The 27,616-nt window shown below is 42.6% G+C and overlaps 2 protein-coding genes across 2 annotated transcripts; one reads left to right on the top strand and one right to left on the bottom strand.

The window, feature by feature from the left end:
- Positions 1–347: 347 nt before the first annotated feature.
- lysmd2 (LysM, putative peptidoglycan-binding, domain containing 2) lies at positions 348–7,258 on the top strand. The gene is made up of 3 exons (XM_071901508.2): positions 348–797; positions 1,821–2,164; positions 6,443–7,258. Exons 1-3 carry the CDS (start codon positions 552–554, stop codon positions 6,492–6,494), a joined length of 642 nt encoding a protein of 213 aa, XP_071757609.1. The 5' UTR covers positions 348–551; the 3' UTR covers positions 6,495–7,258.
- Positions 7,259–7,396: 138 nt separating this feature from the next.
- Positions 7,397–21,525, bottom strand: scg3 (secretogranin III). Its single transcript, XM_071901503.2, has 12 exons — positions 21,120–21,525; positions 20,071–20,123; positions 19,847–19,889; positions 19,397–19,621; positions 17,557–17,699; positions 17,041–17,199; positions 16,082–16,310; positions 15,587–15,703; positions 13,604–13,687; positions 13,346–13,453; positions 12,056–12,145; positions 7,397–8,352 (listed from the first exon to the last, which is right to left on the bottom strand). The coding sequence occupies exons 1-12, from the start codon at positions 21,220–21,222 to the stop codon at positions 8,234–8,236; spliced, it is 1,473 nt and encodes a 490-aa protein (XP_071757604.1). The 5' UTR covers positions 21,223–21,525; the 3' UTR covers positions 7,397–8,233.
- Positions 21,526–27,616: the final 6,091 nt, after the last annotated feature.

Below are 27,616 nucleotides of genomic sequence, written 5' to 3'. Positions count from 1 at the left end.
CGTTTCGTTTAGTTTAGTTTCGTTTCTTTCTCTGTGAAGTAAAGCTTCTGCTTTATCCGGAAGTTATTTTTTCCGTTGTCATGGCAGCACGACTATTAGGTCTATGTATATTGCATCTTGCATAGGCTATAAAAGGACACTTTAGGTGAAACAAAAACATTTACTACACACTCCTCCTTCAATATATTCTTCATATTCACTTTAATACTTTGTATTACTCCAAAACAGTTTGACCTCTGTTCGTCAATACGGATTTATTTTGAAAGCCGGACCGGAAGTTGTATGTTTTCATTCTGGTTAGCTTGACAGTGGAAGTCGCGACGCACTGTACGTTTTTACGTCAACGTAGCGGATCTGTGACAAAGCTAGCTGTGAGGTAGTGGTCCCCGAAACATGTCACATTTCCCCTGGGCTGACATGCACAACAAACCCGGGGATGGGAATCTCCCTGCGGCCTGAATAAGCGGCGGCCGGTTCCCCTTATCGCGGTGAGTCAACCGGAGCGTTAAAACAAACAGAGGCAGTCGGGGTCTTTATTTATTCAAGAGAAGATGGCGGAGTTCTCGCCTGTCCTGCCGATGCGGGATGGAGGAGGACGGTTCGGCCAGCCTATCTTCCCTCGGTCCAGGTCCGGTTCCGAATCAGAGAGCGAACTGTCCCAGAGCCTGGCCCGGACCAAGATCCGGTCCTACGGGAGCACCGCCAGCGTCACGGCCTCTCTGGGGGAGAAATTCATAGAGCATCGGGTTACAGACAGTGATACCCTGCAGGGGATTGCTCTCAAATACGGTGTTACGGTAAGGGTGCCATGTAGCCAACACAATGCTAGTGGATGCCTTGATGAAAGGTAGATCTAATATAATATGAAATCAGTGCTAATACAAATCCGCATTTGATCAGCTGTCAGTGCATGCGTCACTCAATGACAGGTAATGGGAACCAACCACAACATCACGCCTATTTGCCACATTGTGTCAAGGCGGGGGCATCACCTTTACCCCTTTACTTATAATACTTATACATGCTTATGTTACAGTGATTTCACAGCCCCTAAATGTTTTGATCCTTTTCTCTAGTCGTTACATGCACCGAAACAAACTTGAGCCAGGAAGTATCAAATGTCACATTGAGGCCTGTGAGCAGCCAGTCTCATATTGATGCTGCAACAGTGAGCGCTCTGTAGAAATACTGTTGGTTCATCCTATAGGCCCAATCTGGCACACAGCTCTGAAGAAATGGAGTCAGAGGAATCCAGACAACTGAGCTGAAGTGATAGATTTGCCAAATTTGACATGCATCCTCCTCTAGCTACTCTTTATTTTATTGACCTTCTAAAACCCATATCAGTCAAACCCTACAGCTCCCCTTTGTCATTCCCTCCGTACACATTCATTTAGCTTTCTAACTACATAGCTAATAGACTATTATCTGATATGACAGTGTTGAAATGTGCTATGTGGGTGTAGGTTTGTATTTATGTGGATTTCCATGTTTTACATCAGTATGCACACTAATATCGCCTTAGCGTATGTTAAAGGTTATGACACATAGCATCTAGTGCCTTCTTTTGTACCTTAGGGGTAATGACCTGCCTAACATTAGAGCTAATTGGCTGTTTATCTGCCTTGTACCTGATTACAGTCATTAGTTTACGCTACATATGATGAGAGTGAAGTAAGCTGAACTGATTTGGTCCTCAGGTCTTAGTTGAAGCATAGATCCAAAGCAGGAGTGTTGGGTTGGGTTGGGTTGGGTTGGGTGGGATTCACAGAAAAGCTTCTTCTAACGCTGTTCTTGCTGCTGTCACCCTGGTATTCCAGATGGAGCAAATCAAGAGGGCCAACAAGCTGTTCAGCAACGACTGCATCTTCCTGAGGAACAGCCTCAACATCCCCGTGGTGTCGGAGAAGCGCTCCATATTTAATGGACTGTCTCTTGAATCTCCTGACGGGGAAGGGGATGCGGCCTGCCAGGAGTCCGAGGCGCCCTGCGTGACGCAGGATACGGAGGGACCCTCGCCCCCCCCCTCCCCGCCCCCCGAGGACTCCAAACCCCCCCAGCCCCAGCCGGAGGAGCTGTCGGCCAAAGACTTCTTACACAGACTTGACTTGCAAATTAAACAGTCAAAGCAGGCAGCTCGCCGGCTGAAAGAAGAGGAAGAAAGGTGAGGCAATGAACCACGTGGCCGATCTTTACACGCACACATGGAGAGGGAATACAGTAGGCCAGACTGGGAACAACCACTACATCTTTTCTACGTGTGCAGGTCTTTGGGATAGACTCTTAGACAGGCCTCTGAAAACCCAGTGGCCAGTAACCTTTCTTTCTGAATAAGAGTAAATTAAAATAATCCACCTGGGGCGGCGATCAATAGCCCCAACATGTAGCAAACAGGAAGTTTAAAAGGAAAAGGGTAGTGCGTTGAACATCCTGTTGCAAGGTGTTTGTTATGGATTGTTACTGGCTGATAAGGCGATTCTGTGCGTTCTCTTCGAAGAATTCTCCGAGCCAGTTGCGGATACGTGTGACAGGCTTTTGTACGTAGCCAATGAAAATGCAGAATCACCCCAACTGGGATCAAACGTCCCTTAAAAGCCGCTGCACAACATTTCACACAGTTGGGAACAAAACCCGGAAAACATTTTGCACCGTAGCAAAACGGCTCAAGGTTTGAACGAGGCTCTTCCTTCATGGTCCAATCAGCCTTGTGCTTGCTTGACCATGCCATCCAATCAGATGGTGTCATTCTGAGTGAGTGTGTGAGTGAGTGTGAGGGCTGGCGTTTGCCCTACGCAAGTGCAGATGATTGATGCCTGTCAGCATTAAATGATGCTGCTCTCTCCTGGTCTGTGATTGGTCACTGCTCATAAGTGCTGAGTCATTTGTCTGCCTGCCAAACTGTGGGATGGTGTGTGTGTGTGTGTGTGTGTGTGTGTGTGTTTGCATACACTGGGTGCTATACGTTAAGGAGAAGATGCTGTGAATGCAGATGTCAGTTTACTCCATTTCTGTCATCGTTCAGCATCTGTAGTGAAAAGCTTGGGTGTTTATATTGAAGCTTCAGTGAAGGGCATCATGCTGTAGGTCAACTTCAGGACTCCAGCTCCACAGGAACAGGGAATAAAGACAGAGGGGTGAAAAACACTCCCAAAGAAGGAGGATGGAAGATAGGAGAGCATAACAGGCTTTTGTCGATGTGTTGCAGTAGTCTCTCAGATGCCAAGTTATGCAACAGTCAGGTATTTAGGATGAGATTCAGCGTGCCGCAGTGGTCTGAATCGGGACTGAGCATGTCCTCCTGACGCTGCACGTTGAGACAGAGAACACTCTCACTTCTACTCAGTGGTTAGGTGGTAATGGACGCCTGGCATGCACCCATTCACAGAGGAACAGGTCTAGTCGGTAATAGCAGTTTAGCCAGGACTGAGTCACACTGCAGCAGTCTCCACTACAGACAGATACTCTTGTTTTTCCCCTGAAGACTTACCAAACTTTCTTACTAAAGGAATCCAGTGTTTTGCTTGTACTATCTTGTTTTCATACTGGCTGCAGGCCGTCCCGTAGCAGACTCTAGAGCAGCTGCTGTGTTAGTCTCCTTCCTGGTGGCCTAAGGATAACGTTACCTGACCCTTTCAACCACTGGACTGGACAACAACTGTCCATTATCACTGCTTTCCTATGTGGTCTGAAACCATGTTATAGGATTTTAAGATCTTTCCCTCTCTCATGAGGGAGTAAGAGGGTCTTATCAGAGATCACATTACACTAAGAGATGGTGGTCTTCTACATGGTCAACATGTACTGAATTACAAAATGTTAGGGTTGAGAATACTATATCATCCCTATAATTCAGCCACAGAAAGATAATATTGTGATTTTTAATGTTTTATCACATTTGATACGGTGATATAGTGTGATTTAGTGTTCTGCTTTTCTTTCATTTGATGCAATATAAAAAAATCACTTATATTTCTTAGTAAAATGCCATGAGTAAATTAGACTACTAAATGGAGTTCAAGTTCTTTTAGACATTCAGACACTCTTTTCATTTTCAAGAACATTATTTCATGGATAATCATTACTTGGATCTGGATTAATAGCTGTGAAATGTAAATACTAGCTGTCAGTGTATCGAGACAATATCATGGAAAGTATTTCATCATCATACGCTAATGTTTTGTTTTTTTCCCCTATCCCCACTGACTACATTGCATTTCCTATTAGCTTTGCCATTGTGCCAGTAAGCCAAGGCCTAAGTTTACTTTTACAAAGGCGTAAGCTGCCAGTAAATGTGCAAGAGAAAGCATCTGATCAATCTTTATATGTGTTTACCCACCAGTTGAAGGCTTTGCGCTAAACCATGCCTCTGACTGCAGCCACATCAAAGATTGGCCTGCAGAGCCACAGTGTGTTTACTCAAACAAGAGACGCACACCATTGTTTCCACACAGTCCCAGAGCAAACAGAGACCTCATGCTAGTTTGGCATCCTCACTGCGTAGTGAACCACAAACCTCTCGTCTGTCAGCTGAACTACAGGGAAGGCCAGTAGGCTTATAACAAGGTGGGTAAAAGCATTCATTATGCTTTTTCCTTAAAAGACCCTCTATCCTTATATCACTTACATCAGTTTGATACCAGTTACTGTGAGGTTTACTGTGAATTTGCATCATGAAGATTTGTATCAGCCTAAAAGGTGGCTGAACCGTTCCACAAACTAGAAGCCATTCACAGAGTGCAAACTTCTTCCGAGGCTGAGCAATTCTCCTACTTGCTGCTACACCCAAAGTCATCATTCCCACAACTTAAGTTTTAAGGTACATTGATTTCTCGACCGTGCAAACACACTCTTAGGGTTTGGAATCAAGTCTCCGTCAGTTTCACAGGTATGGCTTGCAAACCATAATCATCTAATGGCAGAAATCCCAGATCTGGATCACCACCAAAATCAAGTCAGTTATTCCTTGGTTTAAGGCCTATGTGTCCACCAAATTTCATGAAAATTCGTCATAAGATTTTGAGATATTCTGTCAGACAGACAGACAGACAGACAGACAGACAGACAGACAGACAAACAGGGTAGAACCCATAACCTCGTTGGGAGTGGTAATAAAAAGCTGAGTAACCTGAGTTTAAGTGGGTTTACCCTCCATTACACCGCTGCAGCTAATGCAGTGTACACTAATCCGCCAAGTAGTTAGTAGTAGTGCAATCTATTGAACCAATCCCCTATTTCCATAAGTGGTTTCTGGAAGACCTAAATGAGCTGAGCATTTGCAAGGGAGTGCTTCTTCCTAGCTTGACAGATTGATCCTCTCCTCCCTCAGGGCTGCTACATTCTTGTCGGAGGTGTGATGTGTGGGAGAGTCAAAGAAGGCTCACTGCTCTTTTATCTCCCCATCCTTCCTGTGTTTTCTCTCCTCTCTCCTGAGTTTTTCTGACAAACCTTGTATTGCAAAACACTCCTTTCCATCCTCTTTTGAGTTTGATCCTTCCATATACCATTCCCTTATTCACTGCATTCTTCACCAGCCAGTTTTGCCTCCATTGCTCTCCCAACTAGCGTATGATAACTGTAAAACTTAAGGAGATTTTAGACAAACACACATTGGGGTATAGAAGCCTAAAACTGTGCTTTCAAATGGTTTTATCTCCTCGATTTAGAGACTCATGATGGCTCGTATTTCTGAATTAGCTTTTCTGAGAGAGTAAGAGAGACTAAAATCAAAGATGAAGTTCCAACTGGATGATGAAGCCCGAGACATTGATGTTTTGTAGAGCTGCAACTAACGATTATGTTCATTATCGATTAATCTATTGTTTATTTTTTCGATTAATCATTTTGTCTATAAAATGTCAAAAATAATGACAAATGCCCATCACAAGTTACCAGACCCCAGAGTGATTCTTATAATTGCTTACTTACTCTGACCAGCAGCCAAAAACTCTAAAGTATTCATCTTAGAATGATATGAAATGGAGAAAAGCAATTAAATCTTAGCATTTATGAAGCTGTAACCAGAAAATGTTTGGTATTTTTACTTGATAAATGACAAACGATTAATCGATTATCAAAATTATAATGGATTAATTTTCTGTCGATCCACTAATGGTTTCAGCACTAGTGTTTTGTACTGGGAGGCCATTTTCTGACCAGATGAGCCGTCAGCTGTGACCAGAGAACAGTACAGCCCGCTCCTTGGTTAGCCTCATTCATTATTCACACACACTCACCTAGGCACCGCGGTGGCCAATTAAACGGAAGGAGGAAGGGGGTGAAAGAAAGAGTGTACGGGTGGGTGAGCGTGTGTGTGTGTGTGTGTGTGTGTGTGTGTGTGTGTGTGTGTGTGTGAGAGAGAGACCATATTGAACTGGGTTTTGTGTGTTTCCACCGTGGAAAATGTCAAACAAATTAAAGTTGTATATCTTTTCCTTGTTTGCAGGGGCAGTGAGGAGGACTACACGGCCCCCACAACGTCATACCAGGAGATCTAAAGGACAAGTCTGTTTACCTGAAGCCGTCTCTCACACACACACACACACACACACACACACACACACTCAAATCTCAACCTCATTGCTTCTCTTTCTTTTACCTTTTGCTTTTACCAAACCATGTTGAACTGATGTGTCATGTTTGCCTTTTATTTGTTGATATTATGCAATTACTATGATGAATGATTATTATTATTATTATTATTATTATTACTGTTATGGTTTTGTACAGTTTTAATAGGAGGCATACAGAGCAGAACAGCACCCTGTAAAAATAGCATCCTCAACATGTGCCCATCCACTCATCACATGCTTCTGAAGCTGCTGTATAGAGCCCTTCTGCCGCATATTTTCACACACACACAGACACAGACACACACACACACACACAGACACACACACACAGCGTTAAGCAGTGCCAGGAGGATTAGCTCGATAGACCTGCTAACAGCTTCTGACGATCTAAATCCCCTCCTAGAATAGTATCAGTACCAATGGAAAGACATATATTCAGGCCTTCCTCATCAGTGTTTACCCTCCGTACGAAAACACTTCAACCAGAAGCTGTGGATGGACTCCAGCCTTTTAACACCTTTCATTTGCCTGATAGAAGCTTTTCTTTGGGAACAGAAGGGACTGCCTCTTTTTGAAGTGTGAATGTATTATTTATGTGTGTGGAATACTCTGTCTGAAACCGGCTGTTTTATTGTGCTTTTCAAGTTTTGTTGATTTTTGCGGGAGAATAAATATGTATTTAAACCGGACATGAGAGTGTGATGTGTTGTTTTCACGGGATTGAGGATATGGATGTCAGTTTTTATGTCAGTTTTTGGATGTTAGGCTGTTGGATGTTAGGGGAGTCGAGTACACAGGTAAAGAAAAGGCAATATTTTAATTGCTTTTACATTTTAGGAAAAAATCACAAATATTTACATTTAAAAATACTTCATTTTGCGTCTCTAAAGAGATGTAAATGTTTCACACACTTGAGACATGCAGTGGGAAATGATAGACATCGCCCCCTAGTGGGCCCCAGACAAATTACAGCAGAACAGAGGAGTATATAGGGCACTGACATGATACAGAACAAATATATTTTTGGTAAGAGTCAAAAGCAAGAATACATTTAAGATCTTACATATACACTGGAAAAGAAATATAATAGGCTAGGACAGGTTACATAGAATGAATACAGTTTGATATATGTGTACTTTGTTGCAAAAATGTATTGCAAACAGCAGTCGATGAGAAAGCTACAGTGTCGTCGTACTCTCATTCTTAACATTCATTCCCCCAGGGGTCAAGTTTCAGTCCGTAAGGTAGTAAATGCTATCATTTAGTTGTATGTGTGAGTCGGTTACATAAAATACTTGTTTGATTTCTCTCTCGGGACTCTTATCCCGTGATGTTGGCGTGCAAAGATAGTCGACTTATCAGTTTGGTTGCTGCAGTTAATAATTAGTCGTTTTCATTGATAGTATGAATATTATTGCATTCCTCCTTTCGATACATTTGGAGAATGTCATAGAGAATAAACGTGGTCCCCTAAGTAGTTCATTTTGAGTACATAAAGAGTATATACTTTGCCTTTTTTAGGGCCAGATTGGATCCAGTGCCGGACCATGCTATGGGAGATAAATGTGAAAAGTCAGGCTACTCTTAGAGATCTTGGGGTCGGATTCAGTCCTATGTGAGAGGCCAGAGGTTGGTCGGCAGGATGGATGACGGTTCTGGATGCGTTACAGGCTGCTGTAGATCCTCTTGATGGTGTCGCCTTCGTCCTTGGCGATGATGCCCTTCTCGATGTACGAGTCCACCTGCTGGTCCATGAAGTCCTTCAGCTTGGAGAGATCGTAATCTAGAGGTGACAGACACAGCAAATCGGACCGGTTATAATCTGAGACGACAAAGCTGAGATTTCTGCTGACTGAAAGAGACGATCATGAGGTCAGGACGGTCTGCAGGGACGACTACATGAGGATGGATCAGACGTCAAAATGTTAAAGCGGTGACTTCTAAAGATGGGACAGCCAAACAAGCCATAATCTGGTAAAGCGAGAGGGATTAGGGTCAGAGTTAGTATGGTTGTCTGTGCTCAAGTACACATAACATACTGAGCTAAGGTCAGAACAACAAGATGGCCTGTTTACCCAGAAAGTTACTCAGCTTACAATTAAACGATTCCTAATAAGGACACACACTACTTACACCAATAATGTCATGTTTCAGATGGTTATATTTCCCGTAACAAACCCCTCTGACACTAAAATAGCCGTCAGTTTTGGCCATTAGTGGAGATATGGGATGGGAATCTCCAAACATCAGACAAATAGGTCAAATGCTTCGGCTTTGGAACAGACTTGTGAAGATGTCTGATCAGAGACTCACTAAAAAGATATTTAATTGGGACATTTTGCATGGTCATCTCTGGGCCAATGAGTTGAAATCCTTATTTTATTTGAACGATTTGTCATTCATTTTCCAGAACAAGTTACTTTGTGATATTCAGGAGATTAGGAGTAAAATGTTTCTCATGTATAAAGAAAACTGGTCTGTTGATATATGGTATAAGCAAAAATTCCGAATTTATTGTCTCATAAAGAGTAGCTACAGTGTAGAACCTTATGTGAAGTATAATTTAAACAAAAGACAAAGATCCCTATGTGCACAGTTACGTTCAGGAACATTACCATCAGCCCTAGAGACCGGCAGGTTTAAAGCCACTCCAGAGGAGGACAGACTTTATTTGTTGTGTGAGTTAGGTGAAATTGAGAATGAGGTTCATTTCTTGCTTTATTGTCCTGTCTACGAGGACGTAAGGGATGTACTTTTTAGTAAAATGTCCTCCATTTATGTTGATTTCTTTGGGCTGGATGATTATGAAAAACTTGAGTTGTGCTTCAAGAAGGGAATCTTTTCTGTAGCAGATTTTATTTACCAAGCTTGGGAGAGAAGGCAGAATATTTTGTTTAAGACCGAGCTGTATAATAATCTGTCATTTTGTAATGAAATGTATGACCACTGCAACTGTAACTTTGGTGTCTTGTAAACCCATGAGGGTTGGGCACTTTGTGTGCATGACACAAAAATAAAAGAAAATCAATCAAATCAATCAAAAATAGCTTGATTCAAATATACCTTTTATAGCCACCTACTTTATGTTTAACTTTTATAAGCACCAGGTGTTTTGACCTTGCTCTAGTCGAGTCATTGTCATTTAAGGCAGAGGTATGAGGCCGCAGTAGGATGAGTTTATATTTAGAGAGGAACACAACCTAATCTACTGTATTATCCATCATGGTAACAAATGAGTTTCGGAGAGCAGGCAGCTGCTGCACCATTTCTCCCCGAGGACAGCCAAGAAGTCACATTACAACTTCTGGATACTAGAGCCTTCCCAGTGTCCTATACTTAAATTCCAAGCTACAGCAATTTATTTTATTGCTTCAAGACTTCAGTGCTGTTTAAATGCGGTTTGCAGATGACAAAGATGAAGTGTGTTGGGTATAAACAGAATGTGATTACAGTCAGCACTCTTTTTTTCAATCTTGGCTGTGAGGAACTCAGAGCCAAGAGCGGGATGTCGCCTCTACGTCCATCTGCTCCTCTGGCTAATCGGTGCAGTGTGTAGGCGTGAACATGTACACGCACGTGCATGTTACACACACACACACACACACACACACACACAAACACAGTCCACTGAGATTGTCCTAATGGAGGGCGCTGGTAGAGCAAACACAATAAATGGCCAGTCGCCCACTCTGTTTCTATGACACTGTTATTAGGCGGGGAAAGGCTTTTGTTATCCTGCAGCTGTGCTTTTTTCCAAAGAGAGAGGGAGAGAGACAGAGAGAGAGAGAGAGAGGAGAGAGAGAAATTTTAGAGACCAATTTAAAGCACTATAAGGTATGTTAGAACAGTATGTACCGACTGTGTATCACACATTAGCCACTGAGAGACCCAACTCTAGGAAAAAGGAGTGATTTGCAGGCACACTGACGCCCTCTGTGAGTGTGTGTGTCAGTTTGTGTGTGTGTTCAGCCTGCATTTGTCTGTTCTGACACCATTATCTGTCTCCTCTGCCCAGATCACTGACAGTCAGGCAGGGAGGCCCCTGTTTTCCCAGACAACCGCTCCGCACACTAGAATGCTAATGATGTGGCCTATATAGAGACGGGATGGAGAGGAGCGCTGAACAATGCATCCACTCCTTCCCTGCTGCTCTGCTCCCCTCTGCTCCCCTCTGCTCCCCTCTGCTCCCCTCTGCTGTCCCGGACAACTTTTTGTGGGTATATGGAGACTCTATAAGCTCAGTGTCAGGCATTTTTGGGGCGCATGCCAGAATCTGGGTCAAACTTTGTAGCTGTCTGTGATTCCCCTCTCTTCTGAGTTGTATTGCTCACTCTTTTACTACTGGGTGAATCACCTATTGATCCGCTCAGATTATCAGGCCAATGAACATTAATTCTCGATCTCACTGAGCTACATCATGGCTGTTTTTTTCTTTTTTTTTTTTTTTTCCTGAGATGCCCCACTGTGGTCATCACCGGCGGACGGATGGCCTGAATAGTGAGAACTCATTAACATTTCATACTCTTCCGCTTAATTAAGCGCCACTGAGCGCTGATTTTACACTGGGGGGAGCCGAGCAGCAGGCTCCTCCTCTCTCAGACAATCGAGCGCTTCCATGTGGGTGAAACTACCAGGGTTTTCACAACTCTGCAGACTGGTGCTGTTTCTGGGTCACATGCTGGCTTTCTTTATGAATGTTGACAGTTACAGTAGAGGTAAGCCAGTAACACACACACACACACACACACACACACACCCCATAAATGTTGAGACACGAACAGGGATTCAGAATGATGGTCGTTTCTTTTTTATGCGCTTTGTGGGTTGACGTGATAGAAGTGCTAATGATGTACCAGGTCCAATATTTATGAGTAATACTCCTTTGCACACACACTCTCACACACATGTTCATGAAAACACACACACACTGCATACACAGACACAGACATGGCCACAGACACACACACACCATAAATGCTGAGACACAGGTAGGAGGGAAGATATGAATGGGCCTTTGTCTCTGAACAAGGCAGCCATATCAGAGTAATTAGGACAGACTCATCAAGACTTATCCATATTCATGAGATCTGGGAGTGAAGCATCTATCCCCGTCCCCCCCCCCCCCCCCCCACACTCATTTTAATTGCAAATCAAGACTCACAAAAGAGGCTTTAATTTTGGTCGTTCTTCAGTGAGTTGATCTGTGACCCGCCACAGTTTAGTGAGGGGGATTCTGTTTGCATGTGAGCGAGAGTTTCTTTATTTCAACACTTTTGTAGTTGAAATTCAACACAAGTAGATTTCTTTGGGGAGTGTTGGGATTGATTGGTTACAGTGGAAATGGTATCATACCCTCAGATGTGATAGCGGTTACTCTCCAGACAGGCTCAGTCTGTTTGTTGCCTGTGGGCCCTTCAGCAGACACACAAGATTTAGGTTTGGGGTTTTTCATTCTCTAATCTCACTAATAAGGTTTGGTGTCTCACCATCTTTGCCTTCTTCTTTGTTGTGTTTCTTCAGCCACTCGATGTTCTTCCTGATAGCCTCCAAATACGTCTCTGACTTGCCAGGCTGATCTGGAGTTGGGAGAATGGAAAAAAAAGAGACAGTTGATTTCTGTTGATTTCGTATTTGATGGATTAGAATATAGAATAATGAGCTAGAAATTAACTCCATTTCCTTTTACTCCTACTGCAGTGAGCTACTCCAAGTAGCTTAGTTTCCGTGAAAGAGTAATACAGAGTTATCATGAGCTTATTTATTATTTATACCACTGAATTATTCCAAAGCTAGATCTCTGTGGTACTTTTTCATGTCATTTCCAATAGGAATAAACTGGCAGCTGAAGTTGTAGTTTCATATTTAACTAACAGTGCATGAAGACACATTTTGAGTCGGGAAAGACCCAAGATTAAGTTCTGGGTGTCTGTAGAACACATATGTATACTGTATCTACAGTTTGAGATTAAAATTGACATTAATCACCAGCTTCCCTACTGGTTGAACTTTAGTAATTTTACAGGATTAATAATGTATGACCTTATTTTTTCCATAAAAAATATATTATGAAACTCAGTTCACCCTGTTAACATACAGATAACACAGTTTTTTTTGTTGACATTACTTGGGATTTACATCATTTCTGGTGGAAATTAATGTCCTGATTGTAATCCTGCTCTGTGTTTTTGCTTTTGTTTTTCTGCGTGCGTGTGTGTGTGTATGTGGATTAGACTGATGAGCGGGTACAGTACAGCAGTGTACGGGACAGGGGGAAGCTATGGCAGCTGTCATTGGCTTTCCTGTGAGTGTTATTGGACTGGCCTAGTTCAGGGAGGAGCAGGGACTTAACTGTAACTGGCCTGCGCTGCACTGTCCTGTTTACTTCGCCGAAAAACAAGGTCTCAAAAGGTCTCAGCCTTTGCATTCAAAGCTTATATTGTAGACTGTTCATTGAAGTAGAGTGAAAAGGGGTTTTGGCCTCATTGAGCCGATGTAATGTGAATTTGCTATATTTGAGAATTCTTCATTTATTTGAGACATTTTGACACAAAACAAAACAAAACAAAATGAAAGCAAAATATTGAGTCATTCGGTTAACAAGGCACACAGTTTATCATTTTAGCTATGGTAAAACTTCTGGCTGCACGTGTTTCATCAAATGATCAAATCCGAAAACAAAAAGCTTTGATGGAAGGCCCAGATTTGGCCCTGACTCTTTTCACTGGTCATCAGGGAGGCCAGCTGGCCCTACAGGTGAGAATGGGTGGGGGACTGACTGGTCTCAGTGGGTGGCTGCTCCTCCTTGGTTGAGTCTTTCAGGTTCTCATACTCCTTCTGCATCTTGGCTGCCTCGGCCTTGGTGTTGTCATCCTCATCGTTCTTCCCTAGAGCGGGGACACAGGAGAGACAGCATGAAGGAAGGGATCAAACCCATCTTTTGTTGGGACACATGCTATATTCTGTCAAAAAAAAAAGCCTAAAATACTGAATACGTTTGAACAAGTCAAAAGTTTGTGATTTTGATGAGGATTTACCATTGGGTCCAGTGAAGTCCGGCGGGCCGAGAGACTTGCCCAGCTTGTTCTTGGTCTGCATGGCGATCATAGCATCCAGGTTCTCTGTTGGCGGAGAAACAGGCCAAACATTTATTTACTTTACTAGATTTCATCGTCATTGTGTTGTCAGTTCATTCAGCAGATGATCCTGTGAAAGCAGCTTGGCCATTTGAAAGGCCCGTGCTGTTTCAGTGTGACTCAGAGGGCGATTATCACTAGCAGAGGGTTTCATCTAATGTTAGAATAGGAGTGAGAGTGCATGATGGTAATGATGCATCATATCTGACAGAGCTAATTTCGCTCTTTCTCCTTCACTCTCTCCACTGACATTCATTATGTTTCTCTCCGGTCTCCTATTTTCTCCTATTATCTAACCATCTGCATCTCTCTTTCGCTTGCTCTTTCCCTGCCTATACAAGCTGGCCCCTCCCACCTGTAGCGCTGTGGAAACCCATTATCTCAGCCCACACACACTACCCCCCCCCCATCCCTCTCTCTTTCTACCTCCCCCACACTCTTCTTCAATATCTCTCTCCCTTGCAGCATACGTCACAGCCTCTCTCTCTCTCAGCTTGTGGCCAGTATCTCCCTCAGGCAGATTAGCTTTGATTGACAGCTGTGTGTATGACAGTTGTGTACCTAGATGACTCATCCGAGTCTCAAGGCCAGCGGGGGGGAAACAATGTTGCTAGGCGACACTGCAACTCCATCCTATCATCTCCATACAACCTATACATGAAGTCAAATCGTTGCCTAGGAAACTCCCATCTTGCGTAATGGTATATGTGTGTAGGCCCTTTGTTTGTCCTGGTGTCTACTGTCAGCAGTGTTTTTTAAGTTGTGGACGTAAATCACATGGAAGTGGGCATTTGCTCAGATGTAAGCGTGGCTTGGAGGCCCAATACCTGACCAGGGTCATCTGAAGGAGTATTGATTAGTCCTGCCACAGCCTGCATAGCTCAGCCTCTGTTTTAACACTTTATCACAGTTACTATAGTGGGATATACATGCTGTGAAGCAATTCTATGTAGTTACTAGGAATGGGACAATATATCAAAATTCAATATATCGCAATACAAAAATGTGACAATACATATCGTGGGGCAGAAAAATGAATCGCGATATTAGCTACATTTTATTCTGCTGTAGTAATCACAAATGAGACTGCTTGCCCATCACAATTTCAATTTCACAAGCTCTCCATCCAAATTATAGTATATTATTTGCACTTTGTAATGACATTTTTCAATTGTTTATATTCTAGCAAGCCAATGCCATTGCTAGAAAGATTTGTGTCTCAGAAATAAACCTAATTCTGCACAGTCATACTTTATTGTCATTGAACTTTATCACATCGTATCGTGGTTGTACCTGAACTCCATAGAGATAGTGAGATAAGCATATGGTCCAGTTGACTATAAAGTAGAATTAAATCTGCTCTCGACTAGCAAACAGCTGAGGTTTTTTTTATTTGTTTCCTGTCTGGGATTGAATGTCGTTTGGATGGAGGGAGATGTTGGGTCCAGAGGTTCCTGAGGCAGAAAGATGACAGCTGTCCCTTACAGGTGGCTGACCTTTCCACTGGCTGCAAATGAGATGGCCAGCCGTAAAACACGCCTGGTTATAGGGCGTCCCTGACACTAATCTGCCAGAACAGGCTTCACACTCCGCTGCACCGGCTGATAAGGAAAATTGGCTCGGCTGTACGCACACACACAAAGGCACACATTAAGCACAGAGACAGACACAGGCACACTCGCACACACCGACACAGAGAAACACACACAAACAAAGAAATGCAGCGGAGGGAGTGAAACTGTAAAAAATGTAAAATCCCATCTTCCATCCACCACTAATGCACACCCTTATTAACTATAAAATGCAATGAAGTCTTCAAGGACTCTCGCCTCGAGGACTGGCATTGAATGTACCCATCTATAAATAGACTATGTTTAGTCTTACCCAGATAGGAGACTCCCTCCTCCGGTGTGATGGTGCCGTACTTCACCATCATCTTCACAAAGTCAATCAGCGTCTTCATGATGGTGATCAACGTCTCTCTCTCCTGGGTGTCTTGATCTATAACGGCAAACCAGAGGACTCATATCAATATACAGGATCAATATCTACAATCAATGTTAACGGTAATCTGTGACTATTGTGTTAATGCTTCATGATGTTTTACTGTGGGGATCATCATAATGAGGATTTGAAGTAATTAGTTTAGTAATTAGCTTGTATGTGTGTGTGTGCGGGCAACTCTTTCACCCGCAGCTCCTCTATAAAGAGGCATCGGGGAGACAAAGGCAGATGGAACAAAGCCATGACTCATGACTCATCCTTCGCAACAATATCGCCATGACAACAACCTCTCTAGCCCTCTTCCTGATCCGACTGTACCCACAGGCCACGGGAGAAAGGAGGCGGCGATTGAAACAGCAGATCTGCGGTGTTTACCTGAGTCGAGGCTCTTGAGCAGACGGTAGAAGTTGGGGAAGTACTGCAGGTCCTGGAGCCCGTCCTCGGGGCTCACCTCGTTGCCCTCCTCGGTGTCTCTGTCCCAGGTGTTGTCCGCCGCGTCGCCCCCCTCTCCTTCTGCATCCCTGTCCGCGTTGTCCTCGATCTGATCTTCATCTTCCTCCACATCGTCCTCCTCCTCCCCGTTGTATCGGCGCCTGGGCTCGTCCTGGAAACATCAGCGTTATTATAGTTTTTGCCATTATCATTGTTTTCATTATCATAATGAAGGTGAGGTGAGAAGTAACTAAGTAAAAATTCTTTGTTACTGTACTTAAGTAAGATTTTCAAGTATCTGTACTTAACTCAAGTTTTTCTTTCACTTAAGACTTTTTACTTTTATTCACTAGATTTCAGAAGAAAAATCTATACTTTCTACTCACTACATTTTCGGGAAATCATCAACTGATTATTTTATTTTTTTTTAATTTTTATTTTTTTTCACATTAGACAGCTTCCATCCTGGAAGCAGCTGATCAAGTGCCAAATGTGATTGGCTGCTTGTACACCAAAGCAACACCACCAAAAAGGAGGGAAAGGGAGTAAAAAAGAGTGGAATTAACGATGGTGAATTCAGCTGTGCTAGAATTAATGTTAGTGATTTGAGGTGCAGACTCTTTTTCATCTGTGATTCAGAGGAACGCTCAACAGAGACACCCATTTAATACTTTAGAAATGCCTTTTTTAGAGGAATACTTTTGTTTTATACTTCAAGTAAATTTAAGACCATGTACTTTTATACATTGATTTGAGTAAAGGATTTGAAATGGTACTTCACCTTTTACCAGAGTATATTTTTAGATGAGTATTTGCACTTTTACTTGAGTAAGGAATTAGTGTACTTCTACCACCTCTGATAATATGTGATTATCATCATCATCATTGTTTGCAGGTCTTACCGTGTTGGCGTCTGACCTCTGGTTGTCCTGCTCCCCCCTGGTTGCTGGATAGTCCCCATCCAGGTCCTCAATCTCATTGTTCTTGGCGTTCTTGGCGATGAGATCCTGGAGAGCCTCAGCTACCTGGTACTCCAGAGTATCTGCCTGACTGTCTGTGATCTACACAGAGAGAGACAGAGAACAATTTAATGTACTATAATGTGTGGTAGAGCAGCATGTACTGACTCTAAATCCAATCAATCTCAATCTATCACCTATTTGCTACTGTCAGTGACAGACCCAGCCTGGGGAAATGGAGCAATTTGGGGGCTTTCAAATTACTTATTGAGTAGCAAAAAGATATTTCAGAGCGGAAATGTTTTTCTCCTGCGGACCGGTGCACAGTTCACACGTGTTCCCCTCCCAGTGAAGAAAGTGGAACAGGGAGGGCGAGATGAGAGCTCCTGTTGAGTAAATGCCACGTCACATGCCGCGCCGACCTGAAAGCCATATGAGGACACAAGAGGCAGAACCCACCAAGCCCAGTTTGAGCAGCTTGGAGACGATCCTGTCGAACACTCCTCTGTCGTCCTCCTCGTAGATCTTGTTTGCGATCTTCTGGACAATGTCCTCTGCTGTCAGCGGGGTGCCGTCCACCTGACGGAAGCTCTCTGGGTCGTCTGAGAGGAGAGAAGCCATGTGTTAGCCACGTCTAGCTCTCTAAAGGCACTCATTAGTTGGTATCACGGGACATGTAAAGAGTAACACATGTGCTTCTGCTTTGATTCTGGACTGTTATGACTCTTGCTGTTTTGACTCCACTCTCTTCTGTCTCTCTCCTCTCCTCAGTTTCTCTGTCTCTCTCCCCCTTTCTGTATTGTCCCATGGTTGTGTTTTGATAAAATGTCTAACCAAGACTTCTGAAGCAGTAAAGCTCCTCTCCCTGTGGATGGAGCACATATCTGTCAGTTAATGATTTGTCCTCTTCTCTACTTTCTATCCTTTCTCTCCTGTCCTCTCTTCCTCTCTCCTCTCCTCTCCTCCTCCTCTCCTCTCTCTTCCTCTCTCCTCTCCTCCTCCTACTCTCTTCGCCTCTTCTCTTTTCTATTTCTCACTCACTCCCACATCCCTCACCACTCAACTGTTCAATATATCTATTTTTGCATTATCGAGTGAGAACTGTGGAACTGTTGCAGCTTGACTCTTACATAACCATCTCTAAAAACGGTTGCTTTTCTAAGCTGCGCACAAGGCACATCCGCAACACCAGAATACTTTGTCCTACATTGGATGAATCATCAATGATGTACCTTTGAATACCAGGAATATTTCTGTCTCACTCTAGATGATTTGAAATGAAAGCCAGACCGTGGAGCCAAATTTAGACTTTGTGTAAAGTGATGAGCTGTTTATCATAGCCGAGCCAACAGCATGAAAAGGTGAACTGTGGCACTCAGCACTTTGTATCTGAGTCACTTCAGCTCAGAGACTCTGCATTATGCTGATGATCGGTGCAACAAATGCATCGAATTACATGCATATACGGTGCAATGTGTACTGTGCCACAGTGGGGTCCAATGAAATTCAATCTGAATCAAAATCTGCATAAAAAACAGCACATTATACAATTAAATGAACTCACAAATATCAGTTCAAAAGTAAGTGTTTGGCCCAAATACAGGAAGTTGTTTTTTCATGTGATGTAGGAGCTAGTCCTGACCTAATTTGTAAGATAATTGTCGATCAGTGATCAATGTGCTTCAATGAAGAGCTGGATGATAGCAGGCTTGTAAAGAACAGACTGATCTTTATCACTGTATTTGTCAGAGGCTTCTCAAATTCTTTTCTGTGTCTTTTCCTCTGTCTTTTCATTATTCCATGTGAGACGGAGATGAGACAGTCATGGTGGGCATCTTAAACATCCAAGCCCGTGTTTACAGTCTGCTGTAAAGAGATGAAGGAAGAAGCTTTACTGCTGGTAGCTTAGCGTTAGCTTCCGCAACCACAATGTCTCAGCGGACAGCAGGAGAGAAGATAATCCTCTCTTTCTTTCCCTCTCTCACACACACACACACATGTTCTCTGGCTCTCTCACTCTCTGTCTCTCTCTTTCTCTCTCTCTCTCTCTCCCACACACAACCACACGTGTTCTCTCCCTCTTTCTGTCTCTGCCTTCCCACAAAATGTCTGCCTGGTGTCCTGCCAGTGCCAGATAGAGGCATGAGGCAGGAGACTTGCCCTTGGCGGCGGGGCAGAAGTCAGACAAGCAGACGGGCTCAGTCCCAGCAGCCTCACCTCGGTGTCAGCACCTTTACAAACGGCGCCACAGCATGCAGGGCCTGTTGAGCGTGGGTGCGCGGTGACAGGTGTGCGTTACCTTGGTACTTGCCATAGTCCATTCCGTTCTTGGTGGAGTCGTAGTCCTCGGCCAGGCGGCGGCTCTTGGTGGAGTCTGACTCGTCCGGGACGTACTGCTCCGCCTGGACTGGCTTCTCATCGCTCTCCTTTGATTTCTGACCTTCAGCCAGTGATTTTAGCACGGTGAAGTCATCGCTGTCCTGCTCTGACTCTGTGTCCTTGGGAGCTGCGGGAGGCCTGGTCTCTGAATTAAGGCAAAGAAATTGGTCAAAATGGAGATATACACCAAGTTAAACCAAGGGATAAACAAAACTTCACCTCACACTGATGAGGCTGTGTGCTATGAGAGCTATAGATCTCTCTCAGTACCAATGTAGCCTGTTTTACTGTAAGTGCTGCAACATGAAGCCACTCTACATGCAGGCGGAAATAAAGTAATTCATTGATTGGCAGTGAGGTGTCGTCTTACCTGCTGACTGTACTGCAGCCTTCACGCTGTCTGCCTCAGCAATCTGGGGAAATGACAAACATTAAACAAACAATTTCCACTTTGGATAAGCTCTTATTAATATGTTTGTTGCTCCATTATCTAGCTTGTTTGGCAAGTGACCAAGCCCATTTGGCCGGATATTGGATGGGAAATATTAGCTATAGGGCATGTGGAGGGAGGAAGAGGGAGAGAGGGGGGCTCACCTGCTCTTGTAGTGGTCTTTCTTCTGTCAGCTGTCTATTGTACACAGTTTTATCTACAACAGAAAAAGAGCATGTAATTATCAGACTGGAAGCTCAAAGAAAGCTCTGGCTACTAATGTTATAGAATATGCACAGACAGACACAGAATTTGCACACAGATTAATGATATCAACAAAGATAAACAAGATTTGTCCATTGAGCTAATATAATTTTCAATCACATTTAGATTTATTTTGGTGAAGTGGTTCATTGAAGTTTTTTTTTCTTAAATTCATTTCAAGTTTCAATTTTAATGCAATAGTTTCTGCCTTCACAACTCACGACTCGACCCGCAGAGGCAGAGTTTAATCGGATTACCACACAAAAGATTAAACTGCGGCGAAAATAGACCACAGGCGGCCTGAACATGCGACCAGGCGTCTACCACTTGTTTATTTCTATCAGTCCACCAGCTATTGCTGAGCTTAACTTTAACGGCTTCACTTCTGCTATATTTTGTCGTTAAATCGATGAATTGTTATAATAGCTGATGCAGTAGCTACAAAACATAACGAGAAATCACTAAAACATTCCCATAATATTCCTATAATGACCTTTAGTAGGCTATGTAATGACCTATAGTATGTTTGTGGTATCCAATAGTCTAGTGACTAGGCTACTAAATGGTATTTTTTTTTTCATCTTCAATAGTATTACTATTACATTCCCACAACATAGGGGTTTATAATGTATCGATGGTAATCAATAGTGAGGTTATGGTGACCTTATCGTACTTAATGGTATTTTTAATCTCCTGTAGTATCTCTATAATATTCCAATAGGGACCTATAGTGTGTCTATGGCGCTCAATAGTGAGTTTATAATGACCTTATTGCACTTGGTGGTATTTTTTCATCCCATATGCCTATTCCATCACTAATATTCTTGTCAGGACTTAGGCTACAGTTTTTCCTGTGATAGGCTATCTGTAAAGCACCCTTCAAAAATGTATTATGCGATTACTATAGCTCTTATTCTCTTAAGCGCACAGAAAGCTTTGACCAACTCACCATCCACTGAGGCTGCAGGTGTGGGAAAGGCAGATATCGGGCACACTACATTCAGAGCTACGAGCTGGAAGAGGATGAAAAGGCCAATGCAGTTTGACGCCATCCTGAAACAAGCAGTCTCCCAGTGTCCAGGAGGAGGTTATCTCCCGGCTGTCGTCTGCCTGTGGTCTGGTCTGGTCTGGTCTGGTCCCCCCCGAGAAAGTGCTGAATGTCTGGACAGCTCCGCTCCGTCCGGCTGCTGGTGCTGAAACTGCCGCGGGAGGCTGCGCCCTGCGTTACCCGCTCTGTGAGACGCACCGGGCGGGGAGGGGCCGGCCAAATCTCCGCTCTGCTCTGGAGCTGTTAACGAGCCGCGGTGCTGAAACCAGGTCACCCGCTATAATTATAACCAGATAAGCAGGGAGGCTCGCTGTCAACTCTAAAGCCCCGTGTGAGCTGCAGCATCACCTGCCGAGGCAGTAATGGAGCCCACTACAAAAGGACCTGCCCCCTTTCTCTCGTTAGGAGGGGGAGGAGGAGGAGGAGGAGAACACTGCAAAAAATACCCATCTGACCGGGTCATTTCATCTAGTATTGATTCTAAAAATCGTATTTTTCTTGCGATAAGTGAAAAAACCTGCCAGTGAAGTGAGATAATTTCACTTGCTTCCAATGCAAGTCGACTTGTTACAGCAATTTTCTTGAATAAAGTGGAATTGTCTCGATACTGGCGGAATGAGCTTTTCCCCTGCCTTGTTTTAAGATATTGACACTTGTTTCTGGAAAATTCCTGACACAAGTGACACTGACACTGCATTGGAAACAAGCTGAATCATCTCACCCCATTGGCAGAACTTTTCACGTTTCACTCTGATTTTAAACCTGAAAATGAGACTAAAATGACTTGTTGAGATGAACATTTTTTGCAGTGAATAAGCAGAAAATCCGCCCATGTCGTGCGTCAGACACAACCTGCGTCATGGTTGTACATCTTCGATCGCACAGTCAATAGCGACCGCTACTAAATGGATGAAAACAGCAAACAATTAGGCACATAAACAAGGGGAGGATATATTAGCCTATTTTATGACCATTCGGGTTTTATAGGCCCGCAGTATTGCTAACCAGATGTAAATCCCCCAGGGAGCATTTTATAGGTTTCATTAGGCTGTTGACTTTCCAGTGGCCTATTTCCAAAGTGACAAACAATATGAAGAAGCTTAATTTCATTTTTATTGTATTCACTAAATGATAGTGTATAAAGATGACGGCTTTGATCAGAGGTGTCACTTAGCCTACTTACAGTACAGACAGCAATTATTTTCCAAGTCATAAGAGTCTTGCCAGATAGGGTTCCTTGGGGCAAAATCTTCAAACAGGGGTTCAGTTCAATTCAGTTCAGTTCAGTTCTTCATTTAGTCCCCAGAGGGCAACTGATTTGCAGGCAGGTAGAAAAACATAAGACACAGCATGCAAAAAAAAGCCACCAGAGAAAGTAGGCAATGACAAGTGAGAGACATACAATACAATAAAGTGTGCAATAAAAGCCAGTGTGCAATAATAGCAGGATTTCTCTAGTTATGTCTGTAAATTAAAGTGATGGCTAAGGGAACAAAAGAGTGTTTGTATCTGTTGGTTTTTATCTGAAACAAGTGCCAGTTGAGGGGGAGTTCACAGACTTAGAGAGCATGGACTGTGCTTTCTGCAGGACTTGTCTCTGTTTGCATGGTCTAATGTGCTTTTATCTGACTGGCCTTGTCATGATAAAGTTTGGGACCCCACCCCCCACCCCCCATAGAGAGATGGGGTAGGGAACCCATCACAGCAGGCTGGTGGGATACAGCAAGCAAGTCATTAGTGGCATTAAGCATATGATTTAGATGATTTGGCCTGTCACAGAATAATCCTCTGGTTTATGAAAGCCTTATGCGTTGGATTAAATTGCATCCTGGTCAATGACTGGACAGCTCAGTCTGTCTCTCAGATCAGGAGTCACATCACTTGCCACCACACACTGGCTCGCTGTTATCACAACCAGCAAACTGGAATGAACAATTCATTTCAATACTTTTCCTTTGTAGCCATGTTTTAATGTTGTCAAGACAGCAACTGTTCTTTTTCATACACACACTACCGGCAGTTAGGAGTTCAATTCTGTTAATTTGCAATGTATCATTGGGCTGTGTGTGGTGATTGATTAATGTGTGTGTGTGTGTGTGTGTGGGAGACATCCCTCTGTGAAGCACTTATCTGTTTCAGTCCCGCTTTCTCTTTCACTGGGTCATATTGATCCCATACTAAGCAATACAATGCAATACAATACGATGCCATGCCATGCCGTACCATGCAGTATGATACAATACAATTCAATACAAAACAATACAAAATTATATGATACGAAACAGTGCGATACGATACGATATGAAACAATATGATACGATACAATATGATATGATATGTCACCGTTTATTAGAAAAGTTTCAGTTAGTAAAGGTCAGCATAGAAAACACTGTACACATCATACATAACATCATTCAAGCCATGAGCAGCACATTCATCCTTAAACCGTCAGTCAGGTCAGTCTAGTAATGCACATAAAGGAAAAGACAGAGCAGAAAATGAGGTGCAAAATTAATTTAGCAGTGGGCTGAACATTCACAATGTGGTTTTCAGTCTGGTCAGCACAGGAAACATGATGCATGTTCCTGTACAGCAGTGGGCAACATGATGAACAGTATTCACACGTTTATATATCCACAGCTATTTACTGATGTAGCCTACACAATCTTTTTCCCATGGAATTTAACATGATCACAGTTACCAGCCAAGACAATCTATCTATATGGGATACACTATTCATGTTAATAAATTTCTTCCTCAAGCTATTTGTCTCATGCAAACCGGGTTCATTTTGTTGGAAAAAAAAACAAAAAAACATTCTGCCCCAGTTCCTTGAACGTATAAAAAAGAATCAGCAAAATTATCATTGTCTTTAATATTGAATTCAGACATAAAAACTGTTTAACTTTACATTATGCATATCATACAATAGGCAATACAATATTCAATTCTAAGGAGTAACAATTTGTAGAGATTCTCACAGTGGCCAACCGCACACACACACACACACACACACACACACACACACACACACACACACACACCACCAACACTGTTCTGATGGTTTAAAACTAGATTACAGCTTTATACAGTATAGCACATACACTATTAAGAAGAAACCCTACAATTCTGCCACCAATATATGATGAAATAATTAGTGTTATTGTGTGTTTTGGACAGGCGGGACAGAGCAGTTGTGTTTTGTGCGGTGCAGGATGGGATGTGTGCCACCCTCTGCGGGACGACTGTAGCCTACTTCCTGTCCTCTGCCTGCCTCAGCAGTCTCAGAGCCGGAGCGCCGCCAAGGACCGATCAGACACTCAGTCCAGTATGAAGACTACAGGACACGGAAGATTCAGGACATGATGCAAATTATTATCATTATTATTAGAATTAGATATGCATACTTATATACACATACATACATACATACACATACACATACACATACAAACCTATACACAACATAATAACCAAAGGCTTCAGAAAACAGCAAAGTTTTCTGAAGTCGACAAAGTGAGATTTTGAAAATAGGCAGTGGTACTGATTATAGTTTTCCCCAACTTTACATGGAGTTGATTTGGCCACTTCATCTATATTTTACTGATCCATCACACACCTTCAGATATGATTCTTCACTGTGATATTTCCTGACCCAGCACATCCTCACACTGCTATGTGGAAAAGTGAGTCTGTACTGACATCTAGTGTTTAGTAGGTGTGAAGGTACTCTTACTCTGTTGCCCGTTGCTCCAGGGCCGACATCTTGACAACTCTCCAGCATGTAGTCACACAAACAAAAACATCAGTCCCCCTGAGGATAGGCGTAAGTGTCCTGTTTATCCAACAGCTTCCACTGCTGAGAGAAAAGACATTCACAGCGACTTGTTGACCTCAGATACCAAAACAACCAAAAAAAACCCCATCTCTTGTAAACAAGTGGCTTGGCTGGGGTTTCTAACTTTATGCTTCACTGGGATGGGATGTACACACATACTTTTTTCCTGTAAATATTACTCTGTTTCACCCCTCTTTCTCAGACTGTTAGATATTTTAATGTCTCAGATAACTACTTTTATCCTTAAAATTGACTTGAATTGACTGAATAACACTATTGGGAAATGTGATTCAACGTGGTTTCAGTCTCAATCATTTGACCATAATATTTATTAGTTTCTGTCACAGTTTAGTCATTCAGGCTATTTCAGTTTTTGTTTAGTTTTAAAAAGCTCTTGGTCATATCCAGCTCACTCAATTTTTTTGCCAGCTTATTATTGTATAATTTTACTGTCATAATCATTATTGAAGTTCAAGAGTTTTTATCAAGACTCAAATCAGGTTGTTGATGAATATTTGTAGGCATCATTTTCATCAACAAAATTATTATTGGTTTTGGGTTTGTGTCTGATCAGGAGACTGATCTCAGATCTGTCTGTGAATACAGTGCCACCCTGTGTTTACTGGATGTATTGTATTGTGGATGTATTGGAGTCTTATCTTTCACCAAAAATCACACATGTACATGCGCAGTGCAGCAGTAACCACAACTAAAGAATAAAGAGAAGTAAGAGAAGAGAAAACAAGACACTGATTATGAGATTACTTTAATATGGAGCAGCAAGGCTACAGCATTACAGGCAAATGCAAATCACACTAGGGTCTGTATTAGTCTATATTTCTATATTTCTATCTATATAGTCTATATTTTTGTCACTTCTAAATTCCATCAGAAGCCTATGTTATTAGAACTTTATTAACAAGAGTCTGTGAGTTCACCTATTGGAGACTGAATTGTTGTGAATATATTTAGAATATCATATTGTCCATTTCATGATTTAAAACATTACAACCATTTCTGAATGGTGGTTATCTATCTGCATTTGACTCATATGGCTTATAGACAAAGAACAAATGCCAATATCAGAATGACTTATAATCATAGTTGGGCAAAATTTGAGTAAGACAGACACAGAAACATCACAATTAATCAATTGGGGATCAATCAGGTATCACAGATCATCAGTCTCTGGCTGTGTGTGTATAGTATAAGTGTGTGTAGTGTGTGTGTGGGGGTGGAGAGGTGGTGGGGAGCACTGTTGACAGGATGTTTATTTCTCTTTTTCTATGGTTTGTATGTTGCTTTTGTGATACTTTTCCACTGGGAAGATCTAAACCGATCCTGTCTTCAGAGAACGAGACAGAGCTGGAGGGCTTGATCATGAATTTTCTGTTTATTTCAGAGCCAAGGGGAAGTGTTGCAGGACTTCAAAGACCAGAGCTACGACCTTACCATTCATTTCAGAGGAAATTCAGAGAGAAAAAGCTTTTGATATGTCATCTATTTACAGCCCTTTCAAACATTATACAAGGAACACTCCATTTGTGCTGCGTTTTCCAAGACGTCCTGTGGTTATTTGGGACAGATAAGCCTTTGTGTGGGCAGGCAGAGTCATATTTTCATTCAGATTGCTATCTCTGGTCACCAGCCCTTTGTGAATAGCTCCTTTTAAGAGTGGCTTCTCCGCTTTTGTTTTTCATTTGAACATCAGCGCTCATAAAACAGCACTGGCACAGCAGTTTCTCTGCTCTGTTTTGATCTGTGTCTTCCATCTGAACAGCAATCTTCACAGAAAAAAAAAACAGCCGTAACAAAATGAAAACCCCATTTCCCAGCATTTCATTTGGGAGCCACTAGAGGTCTACAGATTTCACTTGCCCATCTGTCTCTGCAGAGGAAGAACAAGGAGTAGATACAGTCATAAAACTTACAGATAGGTAGATAAAATTTCAATCATCTTGTGAATCGTTTGCAAGCAAAGTGGGTAACATGCTACTGTACCTCTGTCACACTGCTAATTCTGGTTTATATTTACATTAGGCTACATTTTTGCATGTATTGAAAAAACCCTAAAGTCAAGGACTAAAAGAACTTCAAATGATTTAAATTCCTTTTCATCTTTTGTTTATTCATTATCCAAACTTCCCTAAATGTCAATTCGGGAGTGGGAAGAGTTGTATATATTATTACAGGAGGGGTTCAGGGAGTTGATGGCATATATTCATTTGTTGTTGTACATACTGATTGATCACAAAAAAACAAAACAAAACAAAACAAAAAAACTAGGCAGTTACAGTGAGTGAGGCAGGAGGGATTTTTTGGCTCAAAGATTCTTTGATAGGACCCATTTTCTGTCATGGGGATCAAACCTGCGACTCCCTAATGATGTTTTCTCCAGCAGCTGGGCCGCTCTGTCAGTCTGACACTCGGTGATGATGCTGTCGACTCGCTCTTCCCTCTCGGTCGGCCTCTCTCAGCTCTGTGAGTTCATTAAACCAGGCCGCTCAATCCATCAACAGTCGGTATTTTTACCCTCTGTGACACTTGCGGGATATGTGTG

This window comes from Centroberyx gerrardi, chromosome 1 (assembly GCF_048128805.1).
Source record: "Centroberyx gerrardi isolate f3 chromosome 1, fCenGer3.hap1.cur.20231027, whole genome shotgun sequence".
NCBI classification, from domain to species: domain Eukaryota; kingdom Metazoa; phylum Chordata; class Actinopteri; order Beryciformes; family Berycidae; genus Centroberyx; species Centroberyx gerrardi.
Note: the sequence above shows the minus strand (reverse complement) of the source record. Positions and strands in the feature narration are given on the sequence as shown.